At 35.2% G+C, this 14341-nt stretch overlaps 1 protein-coding gene across 1 annotated transcript; it reads right to left on the reverse strand.

Annotated features, from left to right (window-relative positions):
• Positions 1-11816: 11816 nt before the first annotated feature.
• LOC145683609 (uncharacterized) lies at positions 11817-14264 on the reverse strand. Its single transcript, XM_081754948.1, has one exon. The coding sequence runs from the start codon at positions 14262-14264 to the stop codon at positions 11817-11819; it is 2448 nt and encodes an 815-aa protein (XP_081611074.1).
• Between the last annotated feature and the right edge of the window lie 77 nt (positions 14265-14341).

Consider the following 14341-nt stretch of genomic DNA (forward strand, 5'->3'; position numbering starts at 1 on the left):
TATAAAAATCATCGAAAATGACCGATACCAGAGAGTGGTTTAGTAATACTAAAAAGTGACTGACTAACGGAACATGTTACTATTTTTGCTTAATTTAACCCAGCGAAACATGTAATTTATGCTAGTATAAATATAAAATGTAACATTTACTTTATTACATCCACAACTTATTGATAAATTTAAAACTAAGCATTAGGCATATTCCTTCTTTTACCCTTTTCGGAAGGCCAACTTATGTTTCCACATTGGGAACTTAGAGTTGACAAATGTTAGCTTACACTAAAAATACAAATCGGTGAGCAAGGCAGCTTTTATTTTAAAAATAATAAATGTGTGATATTTTCGCCTACTAACTGAACGTATTGCCTTCATCAGACACTGTACAAACAAGAGAGAGTTGCATCTAAATATAACAGAATCACAGAAAATGGTTCTAGACGCTGATTGCATGATCAAAACAGATTCAGCCAATCATAATAAAAGTTGACGAAAATGAAACTAAACACTGCAAAATCCATTTCCCTCCCTGGTCCAGTTGAAATCTAAGGTACAAATTAAGTTTCACCAATAACTTGCCCCACTCTTCGTCAATTTTAAGTTCTTTATTCCAATTCATAACACAGCTTTTCTCTTTCTCAGTGAATCTGGCCTCCTTCGAGTTTGTTATTAACGTCCTTTGTTCCTATGCTAACACTTCAACCTCGCAACCAATTAGTGTAAGTGTTCCAAAGGGATAAAAATTAGGGATGGGCAAAACCGGTTTTTATAAAATCCGAAAACCGGTTTCTATAAAAACCGAAACCCGAAAAACCGACATTTCGGTTTTCTCCAAAACCGGTTGTTTTTCACCGAAACTGGTTTCGGTGAAAACTTTTCGAAAACCCATAAAACTATTTCTGTGGAAATGGATTCGGTTTCCGGAGAACAACGAAACACCATTCTGGTCAGAAATAGAACAAATTTTGAAAAAAAAAACGGAATCGGTTTTGAAGAAAACCGAAACCGGACCAGGTAGAAACCGAACCGGTTTTGGAGAAAACTGATAACCAATTTCGGAGAAAAACCGAACCGGTTTTGAAGAAAACCGAAACAGGTTTTTTGAAAATTTTCAAAAAACGGTTTCGGTTTTTCTAAAAACCGAAAAACCGGTTTTTGTGCCTACCACTAATAAAAATACTTTTAAGATAATAAGTAAAAGGAAAAACATATTGTACTGTTAAAGGCTGCAATATCTAGTTTTGTAGATTTGAAGAAATAGGAGTATCCTTTGATGCCAATCTGAAATAGATGCCAATCTGTTTGTACACTTACGAATAACACACAACTAATTATATATCCTATCTCATTCATATAGGGAAAGTTATTTCGCTTTCCTATTAACAAGATTTTGCCTGCTTTGCTGGACACTGGACGTCTGAGGAATATTTTGAAGAATTTCTTAATCACGTACACAGCACTCGAATCTTGATGTAACTTTTCGTGAAGCCGAAATATACGAACTTTGGTATCAATATACGGAGGCAAGTTTATTGTAGACAATGTAGAACTTGGTCGGTTTCTTAGAAAAGTGGCCAAAGTTAGCAAGTGTGGTTTGTGCTTGTTTTATGAACAGAATAATAAAATAACTGGACTTCACTAATTTGCAAGGATGACCAAAGATAGCAAGTGTGGTCTGAAAAGAACATCATTTAGTCTGAAGGTGATTCGATATCAGTGTTCTATTTAAGTATTAGACCATAAATAGTCTGACCGGATAATTATACTACTTTAAATCCAGAGTAATTAGAAGCTATTTTGCTTAATGTATGGAAATTCACAATACATAAACATTGTTAACGATTGGAGTGAAATAATGTGCAAAGTAACTGTACTTACAGGGTTTTGTCTGGGAAGTAGCAGGACTGATTTTTTCCCACCAAAACGTGGTGAAGGAGGAGGATGTTACTGCGCTGGTTGGGTGGTGGGGATTTTAGCTACCAACGCACCAGTCGCCAGACGTCTCCAAGCTTTCACGGAGTGTAGATCGAGTTTAAGGTGAACCCCTTTTAAGGTGCCTTGTCATCTCCACAGGGAATTGTCTGTTAGAGCAGCGTTACGCGTGGAGTTTTCCATCAAACTGGGTAAAAAGCTCTGAATGACACACCTCCGCCTCACCCGACCCGAAAACAAGCCTGCATAAGCAAGTCGAAAATGAAATTGATGTTGATCATCCTTCCTGACTGCAAAGGAGTGATCCACAGAGAGTTTTGTACCGCTTGGTCAGACTGTGAATGCTGCATTCTACGTGAAAGTACTTGAAATATTCAGAAAACGAGTCGCCTGCATGCGTCCAGCAATCGCTGGGTCATGGAAGCTTCATCACGACAACGCGCCGTGTCACACCGCCTTTGCTGTCATGGACTTCGTAATGGTTCAGACCATTCAAGAGGCCGTAACGAGGGAGCTGAAGAACATTTCAGTTTCTGCGTTCCAGGGAACCTTCAATGATTCAGACCATTCAAGAGGCCGTAACGAGGGAGCTGAAGGACATTTCAGTTTCTGCGTTCCAGGGAACCTTCAATGGTTCAGACCATTCAAGAGGCCGTAACGAGGGAGCTGAAGAACATTTCAGTTTCTGCGTTCCAGGGAACCTTCAATGATTCAGACCATTCAAGAGGCCGTAACGAGGGAGCTGAAGAACATTTCAGTTTCTGCGTTCCAGGGAACCTTCAATGATTCAGACCATTCAAGAGGCCGTAACGAGGGAGCTGAAGAACATTTCAGTTTCTGCGTTCCAGGGAACCTTCAATGATTGGCAGAGTCGTTGGAAACATTGTGTTGATACAGAAGGTTCATATTTTGAAAACTGTTAAGTCTATGTGTCAAAATTTTGAATAAAGTTTTACAACCTACTACTTTCCAAACCCTGTAGTTTTTTTCTTATTCAATGACAAAGATTAGGGTACTTTACTTGTACTAATCGCTAATTAATGGTTTTATTTAACTAACGAATTTCACAATGATTCATGTTACTGGATATCATACTGTTACAATTTCACTTTTACCAATTTGAGATAATAGAATAAAATAAAAACTTTTGTTTCGTTACGTTACGTTAATTTATTAATTGGTGCAATATATTTCGTGCATCAGCCGTTGGGGCCTCTTCTTATTTTTGCAAGTAAATCCATTTTTCTACATTTTAGTTATTATTATTATTATTATTATTACTATTATTATATATCCTGCCTTTTGACAGGTCCTGGGACTATTGAGGTTTTTATTTTCTTTGTCTTATTTCTTTTTTCTTAATTTTCAGTTTTCACCTGGAAGTGTTTCCTCCATCTTTCTCGATTTTGAGGTTCCTCTTTTAACTTCCAGTATTTTCTTATATTTTTCAAATCATCGATTACTTCTGTTCTTCCTATTTCTCGCTTTCCTTCCATCTTTCCTTCTATGGCGGTATGATAAAGACAATTTTTTCGCAAGATGTGTCAAATCCAGTTGGCTTTTTTACGAAGGATGGTAGCGAGAAGCGTCCTCTTCTATCCTATCCGTTTTAAATCGTCATCGTTTGTTACTCTTTCTGTCCATTTTATCTTCTCCATCTTCCTCCAACACCTCATTTCGAAGCTCTCTAAATATTTCTTCTTTAACTTCCGGAATGTCCAAGTCTCTGAAACATAAAGTCCAATGCTTCAAATACAGCACTTGGCCAGTTTCTTCTTTAGTCCAATATTACGGCTGCTAGTTAAGAGTGAACTTTTCTTGTTGAATGCTTCTTTGGCTATGACAATTCTCGACCTGATCTCTTTGGTGCAGTACTCGTCTTTCATCAAAATGCTACCCAGATATTTGAAATGGTTAACCTCTTCAACTACTCTTTGTTCCATCTGACCTGTAATTACGCATTTCCACGGGATATTCTCATGAATTTCGACTTTTCGATGTTGAATTTCTATTCTATATAGTTTCCCAGTGTCAGCTATTTTGTCAATCATCTTTATGTAGTCTTTTTTCAGTTCTACCTATAATAACCATATCATCTGCATACCTGATCTTGTTAATGATCTGCCCTCCAATCTTGAAATTCTAATTCCCATTAATGCTTCCTTCATTAAACATTCATTGTAAATGTTGAATAATAGGGGCGACATACTACATCCTTGTCTGACTTCTCTTCCAATCTCCACACTATTGATTTCTCTTTCATTCAAGCGCAAGTTGACTCGTTGTCCTATGCACAGGTTGCGAATGAGCCGTCGGTTTCTCCAGTTAACTCCAATTTCTTAAGTATTTGTAAAAGTTCCGTCCAATTGACCCTATCGAAAGCTTTTTGCCAGTCTATGAAGCACAAACACAACTCTACCTTTACGTCTAGAACTCGTTCTGAGATAATTCTCATCAACCGAATAGCACCTCTGGTGCCTTTTCCTTTCCGGAATTCAAATTGGTTTTCGTCCAATATCTCTTCTATCTTGTTTTCCAACCGTCTCTTCAATATGCGCGCAATTATCTTTCCAGTGTGGGAAATAAGGTTAATGGTTCTGTGATCGTTGCACTTCTTTGCTTCCTTTTTCTTGGGTAATGCTATCATTGTAATATCAAGAAAATCCTTTGGCCATTCTCCACTCATTTAGATCTTGTTAATTACTGGAATGTATGTTGCGTGTTGATTTTGAGGGAAGGATGTTTGTGGATAAAAGTTACAATTTCTGGAAGTTAAATTTTTGTGATGAAAGGTTTTAGGATTGTGGTCACGTCCTTTACTTTTTGATTATTATAATATTGCTTGTTACGATAATATTTACCATTATCTTTTGAGTTTCTAAAATGCTTACTTCTGTTTTGCTTGTGTTTGTTGTTATAATCTTTATTTCCCGATTGCTGTGTTTCGTTAACCTTAGCAATTTGCAACGTTAATTTTTCTACTTGTTGTAATTGTTCAATCTTAATTGTGTCACTAGTATCTGAAATATGCTGACTAGTGTTTTGTTGATTCTTGTTTTATTTTTGATGACCTATGCTTTTCTTGCTGACACGTGCTTTTTTCATGTGTGCCATTAATCGAATCAGAATCTGAAGATTCAGCGCTTTGTTTATTTCTTAACTTTGGGATTACAGATTTCCATGATTGCAAGTTGCGGTATTCTCGCTGCCCTCGTCGTTTTACATTTGCTTTAGTTTTTCTTTTTTTAATTTTTACCAAAGCTGAAAGTAGTTCATCAACAGTTTTAAATGTCCGAGTTCCTACCCGTTCTAAAAAAATATGGTTGTAAAGCGGAAACAATAAGAGCAATACCTTCCCTTCTGCTAAAGTGTCATCAGAACGTTTGATTAACAGCAACATATCGTAAACGAAATTAGTCACCGATTCATCTGGACGTTAAACACGTTCCCTTAACTGGTCTTCTATATCTAAGTAAAGAGTGGATTTTCCAAACTCTTTAATGGTACAAGCCCTTAGCTGATCATATGATAAGTGAGAAATGTCTCTACGCTCAAAAAATATCTTGAACCATTTCCGAAAGTCTCCTTTAAAAGCTGAAGGTAATATTTGCTTCTTTTCCTTATTGTCCCACGAATTGATATTGGAAATATCATCATACTCATCAAGATAGTTTCTGAACTTGATAATAATAAAAATAGTTATTATTATTATCACCCCGAATCACCCTGTATTAATGCTTCTAGCAAACATGAGTTAGTGCAAACGAGGTATAGCGTTACAGCTTTGAAATAAGTTTCGCAGATTCTATGCTTGAATGCGATGAAATAGTATCTAAATGTATGTAAACATTTTTAATAACAACCAAAAATTTATCGTTTTGTTACTGGAGGCTCCGGAGCCCTAGGCGATTGCCGACCTGACCAGACCGCCCCTGAGTTTAATGAGGGAATAAGTATATACATCATTGAAATGACATGCTATTTCACCTAGCCACAGTGAGCGTTGCAGATGTAAGATGACCCAGGAATGCAGGAATACAACTTCTGCGATAAGAAATAATTCATAAGGTACTAAGAGTGCATTTCCTGATAAAAGTACTACAAATTCATGAATTCCTGTATGATATCCGAAAACAAGACTGCACCGGAAAGCTTGTATTTTACTTTATTTTATTTGATATTATATAGATAATAGGATCAAGACGTCACAATATTATTCCTTTACGAGAAGTGCTTAGGGTGTTAGTTGGAAACCATTTCCGTAGGCTAAGAAGAAGAAAATGAGGGATAATACGCAGATAGATAAGAAAATGAGGGATAATATAAAGATAGATAAGAAAATAAGAGCACCCTAAAAAATGGTATAGTTGGCATAACCATTAAATGGTTAATAATACCAGAATAGTATTGCTTATATAGGGACAGCTATGCTTATGGCCAGTAATAGCATACAGGTATGGCTATTAAATCCGGGTTATTGTTACCATACATATGTGCAATAGTATCATATTTCTGTATTGTAAATTTAACTATAATCGGAGTTAATAGTCAATATTACCATGCAGATTACAATACAGCTACATCCCAACTATACCTTTATAGCTCTGCCTACAATACCATATTCGTTCGAATACTATACCGTATAGGTATTGCAAAGATACTAGATGGTTGGACAACAGGTGGACAACCATACCGTATAGTCATTGTAACCATTATATATTGTTGTATTTGCAAGACTAAATTACAGTACCTACAATACCCTATGGCTATTTTAACAATACTGTCTTATTGAGACAACCATATAGCAGGGTAGGTGCACCAAATTTTATACTTGATGTAACCATACTATATTGCTGTAGTTGCAATATGATATGACTATATCTACAATACGGTATGGCTATGTGAACAAGAACGTCTTGTTGAAGCAGCCATGTAAGATGGTAGATGGAACAACCTGCATAGGTACTATAACCATATTATATTGCTATGGTAGCCATGCCGTATTGTAATATTGAAGATAAAGTATGTTTGCTGTTACCATGCTAGATTGTTGACAGAACAATCTAGCATAGTGTGTGGAACAATTTCGGAATTGTTATAGAAACAACACGCATAAACACACCACCTTGATTCTGCTTCATATTAAACTTCACAGAAGATAAGACAAAGGTATTATTAGAAACAGTTCCAGTAACCATTTCAATACTTCTTTAAATGAATAATGGAAATGTTTCTAATAATACTTTTGTCTTATCTTCTGTGAAGTTTGATATGAAGCAGAATCAAGGTGGTGTGTTTATAGCTATCGTAACCATGCAGTGTTGTTTCTATAACAATGGAACTGAGGTGGTATGCAATGTAGATCAGAAATTACACAGCATTTATAACAACTACTTTTATTTTCCTTTAATCAAGTATACATTACAGAAAAATTAGAAATGCAGCACAGTAATACCAAAAAAGGAACTTTACAATAATGCAGTTATGAAAGTATATAAATCTTTTAATCAATGCAATGAAAATATACCACATACTTTTGATTTACATTTCTTTCTTAATATTTTTACACGTATTTTATAAAATGTGGATGTTACTAAATAACAGTTATTCCAAGTAACTGAACACGGAAGACACATATTGATGATGTGTCCAAATTAGAATTATTTTTCATCTTACAGTTTCAGTGTACATCTGACACCATCTTCAGAGAGAGGAAATAAGATGGCAAATAACGGGTAAGGAAATTGAGAAGAACTCGAAGTATTCAATTTTGTAATCCATTCTTTTCCCATCCTATTTTTCTCTATCTGAAGATGCTGTCAGGTGTACAACCAGACTGTAAGATATAATTCTAATTTGGATACTAAGAATTGCCCCAATTACATAAACTAGAAGTTTTGAAGAATCAAGATTCACTTAATACAATACACATATATACACGGTGATTCAGAACTCGAATTCGCAGGAAAATGAACTTTGAATACCCTGGTCCTCGTAAAGTCCTTAAAACTACAAAGAAAAACGTTCTTCGCAGGACAATCCGCCTCCACCATATCCGTTACGTTTCAACACAAAACTATGAAATATTCAAATTTGAAAGTTTTACTCCCTTGAGCGGAATATGGTACATCAACTCTGTCAATCATAGTAGAGGAGTTAGTGTTCTAAAGTTCATTTCCTTACGACTTCGGTATGCATACAAGCAAGAAATATATTGATTCTAGTAAGGAGCATGTAAATGAATATCAAATGAAATTAAATGCTGATTCATTTCACATTCTAAATTCAAACTTGAAAATTAAGTGGCAAGTATTTGTGCTTAAACTGATTCACACAGAACAGGAATCAGAAGAAAACAAATATATATATGTATTATTCCATTAGACGCAGACTTACTGTTTTACTGATAATGAATATATTATAATACGATTTATGGCTGATTCGTTTTATTATTAATGAATTTAACACTAATGTTTTATTGTTGTAAGATCATATTGCACTTATTTTTAATTTATTTTCCACATTCCTAATACTGATACAATAAATCATTTTTCAACCAAAACTGCTAAGTTTTATCTTAGACAGAAAACCAAGAAAAAAAAAAATGAGTACAACTTAACAAATATACACAATTCTTTTGAAACTTGGTAACCGTTTGCATTAAAAATGTAAATAATATGAAAAAAATACAAAACATGTTACAAGACTGCTTTTTTTAAATGGAAAATTTTGTAACTACCATGTAGTTCTTTAGGGTCAATACCTACATCATAATAAATGTGTTTCTTCCTACGTTTGATAAATAATACGGAAACATGCATAAAATAAAGCTTAGAAGATTGAACTGAATTAGTGTTTCGCTATGTTAACTGAATTTTCCTTATCATTTTATTATTACTTATTTTTCAAAAAGCTTTTTGGAGTTGGTAGTGCGTATTTCTAATGTCATTTAATCTCTCAATTTTTTTTTCTTTCTTTCTAAAGTGTACCGTATATAACGGAGTACTGAAAAGTTTTCAGAATAGTTTTGCAGCTCGTGAAGTTTAAGCTAGAATGATTAAACACCACCAAGCAATTCCTCGTACATCCTTTGAGAGTCAGTGCCCTAAGCGGCTTTGTCCTAGGAAGTCGCATTTAGTTTTTAAGCGTATCTTCCCCCAGTTATGCGCTGAGTAACAGCGAAATTGAAGGTGACGAAATTTATGAAACTAGGTAAAGCTAGAAAATCTGCTTCAGAAACACATGAAATGTTGAAGTCAACATTTGGAAAAGATGCTTTAGGCCATGGTCAAACGTAAGAGCATGTTAAAAGTGACAGAACATCGGTTGAAAATAATGTCCGTTCAGGATACCCGTCAATCGGCATAGGATTTTGTACCACGAAGAGAACATGGGAGGATTACTGTAAAGGCTGTGTAGAGACTTGCTGTAAAGACTGTGAAAAAAATTATACTACTAACTTTCCATCGGATTTACCCAACTCTGCACCGTGTAACATTTTCTTCTTCTTCAGAATGGAAATCAACTTCAAGGGCCGAGGATTTAACAGTATACAACACTCAAGCGAAACTGCCATCACGAAACACACGAGTGGAAATATATGCAAAAATTAAACGTGATCTTCTAGCACAAAGTCGCTTAAGCATTGACCACCAAGTGATGCACGAGGAGCCATCTGCCGGAATTTTACTGTACAGACACTGCGGAAACTGAGTACCCCATCATACACATGACATTATTTAACATGATAAACGCAAACAAAAATTTACATTAAATGCCCACACAGACTGGATTACAAACGACACAATTTCACGACGAATATTTTCGTTAGAAGTAATTATTATTATTTTACATTTTCTGAAATTATTTTCTTGGTACAATATGCATTATTTGCATCTAACAATAATACGAAAGTATTTGCTAAGCAGTAATAAGACTTGTAAGAAAAGGCATAAGGACAAATAAAATACTTAAATACAAGGGACAATAATTAGAACCATCGTTAGCGTAACGTTTCGTAACACATAATATAAACGTTACAATACGAAAGAATATCTACTGATTCATGTTCTATCATAGGTTCGCTACATGTTTCCGTACCTATCTCTTTTTAAGAGTTAATGGCATTTGATTTTCGCGACGTCACGCCTGTGGTTTTCATTCCTTAATAGTATGCAATTTCTTCTAGAACCTTTTTTTATTTTTATAAGTTTAAAATAAAATGAGGAGACAAAATGTATAACAAAGAAATTGGGGCAGCTCCTGCAAGTATCTACATTTTAAGGAGTAAAAATTTTGTTAGTGCACCAAGGATCAGAACAGGAATCGTCAGGCTGACGTCCTAGATTCAATCTTACGTCCAATAGCATATTTTCAACTCTAAAATTAGAACAAAGTATAGTTTGAACTCAGTAAAGGTTATAGTAAATGGTTTATGTAATTCAGTGAGATTTTGAATGAAGAAATATTATGACCACTAGCAATGTATTTGCAATCAATAAAAGCTATTCTTTTCGACGTACGACACATCATACTACCATATAATATTAATCAAAATTTAATGGCATCATATGTTTTTTCTTAAGACGGACACCTTCCCAAGATACGGTTCTTGACTTTGACACATTTATATTAGAATTGCAGAAACCCATTAAAAACTGCTTTCATAAATATATTTTTAGTAGTTTAAACTTAGTGTCACATGACATCCTTCCCAATTAAAAAAAATACTTAGAAATAAAAATGGCAGACAACGATTTACCTTCCTTTCACGCAATATTGTTTAACTTTTGTTTTAAACCCATTTCGGTAACACTAAATCCTTTTCATTAGCAAATCCAAGTTACATTCTTATAAAGGAACCGAACCCATACAAACTTTTGCGACTGGGTACACGGATTCCTTTTCCAAAGCGGTTTTATATATATCGGGTGTAAGGAAAAGGTAGTACAGGCAGACAGACTTGATTCTACAGCTAAAACGATACGAAAATGTCTTTATAAAGTTGTCCTTTAAGGCCCCCTTTTGGAAGGGAGAGACCGGTAAACTTTGGTCGATATGGCAATATCGCACGGGTTGTCCGTAACAACACTTGACAGCAGCGACTTTGGAATGGTGTTTATCGTGGAGTAGAGGAAAGTGCCGTACTTCAAACGAAGGTACCTAACTTCAAAGCTCTTTGTCATTTTTCTTTTTCTTCTTCTTTTTTTAAATAAAAGTATGGAATATGGGATGCAGCAAAAGGTCTGAAATGTGGCGGGAAAATGTGAAGAGATGAAAACGTACATTTAAAATGTCAAATTGAATAAATGTCGTACAAAAAGAAGCTTTCTGTGCCCAGATCATGACAAAACATGCCGTTTCAAATCTAGCCATTTTGTTGTTAAAATAAAAAAACTGATTTAAAAAACCTTAGATAACGAAGAAGTTTAAACTAAACAAAACTATCACGTGTTTCTACAGAGTACCGCAAGGTGTTACCTCATAGTCCAAATTTTACCCGTCTGTCACTTCAAAAGGGAACCTCGGAGGACAAAATATCGTAAGACATTTTCGTTTCATTTCAGCTGTAGAGTCAGATTCTGTCCAAGCTGTGCGATCTTTTCCTTACACTCGATATGTAACCTTTTTCTATTCCGAACAAAAAATCTGTATAAAATTTACATAGAACCAACCATGTTTTTTAAAAGTTTAGTTCCTACTTCGGTGGCCATAGGACCATGCAGGCAAAACATCTAGTAGTACAGGAATGTATGCTTCATTGCAAATGCTTTGCTAGTGGATATAATATTGTTTGACTGAAAATCACATGGATTAAGAAACATTTTCTTATGCTCGAGCCCTATTACGATTATGTTAGAAAACACTGCCCCACATGCAACACAAAATCATACCGAAACAGAAACATATATGTTGTCATTATCGATTATCTTATAATACGTAGGAGGCCCTGCAAAATTCAAATTTACTGGTATGCAGATCCACTCTTGCGTGAAAGACAAATGATATGCACAGTAGTGACTGTCATAGCCAACTGTTTTCATTTTCTTACATAGAAGGAAAATGTGCGACTCTTCGTCTAACAAAATTTTTTTTATATTATAAAAGTTTAAACCATCTTCATGAATTTCGAACGCTACCATGCAACACTTGAACACAAATCCGTTGTATATGCACCAAGCTACTGACCGACAAAGTTTCAACAACGAAGGAGGTAAACACATTGAAAACAATGGAAAATTCTGATCTTGTGAAAGGTATATCTTTGCTCCAGGCCCAATTTCTTGTTGAATATGAAAACCGTTTTTCTGAAAGAACTTATAACATATCTGCAATTGGTGTTTCAAACCTATAGTTTCTAGAACATTCTTTCGACAATAAGCAATACGGGCAGCAATCTTGGACGGTTGGTGTTTGGATTCATACCTCATACACCATGTGAAAACAAGTGGTCCTATATGTCGCATTAAACGTGGATAGTGAACCATATGATGATGCTTAGGTTTTAATGTATCCTGAAAAAAAGATTTGTATATCTCATGATGTTCTTCAATTAAGGTACAAAGTAATTCAGAAGTGTTTACGTGAATAACTTTTGATGTTAATATGACTGTTATTTCTCTTAGCAGAATATAAAATTTCCAAACGATATTTTCCTCGGGGATTAAGTCACCCATTATCAAACCAAAGTACCTTATGAGAAATAACATTTCAGCAGCAGACAAGTTTAATTTATTCTTTTCAAGATTTTCAGAAGATAAAGGTGCCGGCTTATTTACGTCATCTGACATGCTTGCAAAGGCCGAAATCCTACTGTTTAAAATATCCATTGTGAAAAGACGTGTTTCGTTGATGTAGTACTTCAAAATATGCATCATATCATAGTTCCCCACCCCTTCCAAAAGATCATGCATCACGTCCACACTGTAATTTTTGGTAACATGAAAACTCGGCAACATGTTCCAAGTGCTATTCTCTTTTACTCCTGTCTGTGAAGCATCTCCGAGAATTACATGTAGTTCATAATTCTCAACGTCCCGCAAATTCCGGACGTTTTCTCTTGACTGCGCCTGTAAATCTGTTTTTGATGTAAGGCAAAACCTGCAAGGGTACTTAGCAGAAAATGACTCTGTAAAGCCAAGAACGGAATTCAATCCAAGATTGTCACCTGTAATAACACACAACTTAAAATAAATCTGTACTTCTAAACCATTATACATTACACATATACCTTCACATTCTAGGAAACGCAACTCTTCAATAAGAATTGAAAAGGTTGCTTTATTACCGAAAGTTTTTCTATCATTTGAATGAAAGAGTAAGGCGAGAAATATGTTCTCTAGTTTCGCGAAAAACTCCGGTGGAATACATGCAATTGTATAATAAACTACCCCTATCTTTTTTGTACCAGCATGCCCACTTAAAGGATTGTTAATTTCATAATCGTCAAAGTAAAGAAATAAAGGTAATATCAAACGATCATCAGAAAATGTTACCTCGTTTCTCCAATGCAGTCCTTGCACACTACTGAAAAGTACTTCAGTCTCTTGTTCTGCACTGTTCTTGAAGTGGAGTAACGTTGACAGAACATTCGGTAACTCCAAAAATCGTTTAAGCATTTTTCGCATAGGCACAAACTTTCCAAGCACTTGTAATGTTTCCACCGAAACCTCGCCTTTCTTTCTCTTTGAAGATAATTTCTGTCCAATAACATAATCAATTGGTTTTATCAAACTGCCCATTGTCTCTAACATGCCAAATCGCCTATATTCGGTTTCCAAGCTATAAAATGGACTGGACATTATACTAAACATGTTCATTACTTCAGTTACTGTATTATCATCAACATGATTTCCTCGAAGCGTTTGTAAAATTTTCTCTCTTAGCAGTTGCATCACACTACCGCCCATAAACCCGTGTACCCAGTCGCAAAGGTTTTGTATATGAGTTCTGGTTAAGTTACATTGACTATACAGTTTAGTAATAAAAAGAAGGGCTTCCTCCTTTACAGCCTCACGGTAATCTTCAAGAGAAAGGCTTTCCACAGAAGTTTCAATTGGTATATCACCATTATCAGTCAACTGTCTCTCAACATTGATGTGACACACCTCATTTTGGTATCCTCGAAAAGGCTGGTTCCCATCACCACCCGTACTTGTTCTTTCGTGTTTCAGCAAGTGTTTGCGGAATGAATTGGCGTTATCAAATTCGCGTCCACACAATGATTCCCCACAACGAAAGGGGCTCATGGCACCTAATTTGTGACAAAATTTTAAATGAAGTAACAGAGACTGACTCGTTCTTAAGTCACTATGACAAACAAAACACTTAGGCATCTTCTTACAAACTAAAAAGAACGTATATACATGAAAAAACTATTTTACAAACTAAATGATTAACGGAAAACAACCTT

Source organism: Thermobia domestica, chromosome 4 (assembly GCF_964235325.1).
Source record: "Thermobia domestica chromosome 4, izTheDome1.hap1.1, whole genome shotgun sequence".
Taxonomy (NCBI): Eukaryota; Metazoa; Arthropoda; class Insecta; order Zygentoma; family Lepismatidae; genus Thermobia; species Thermobia domestica.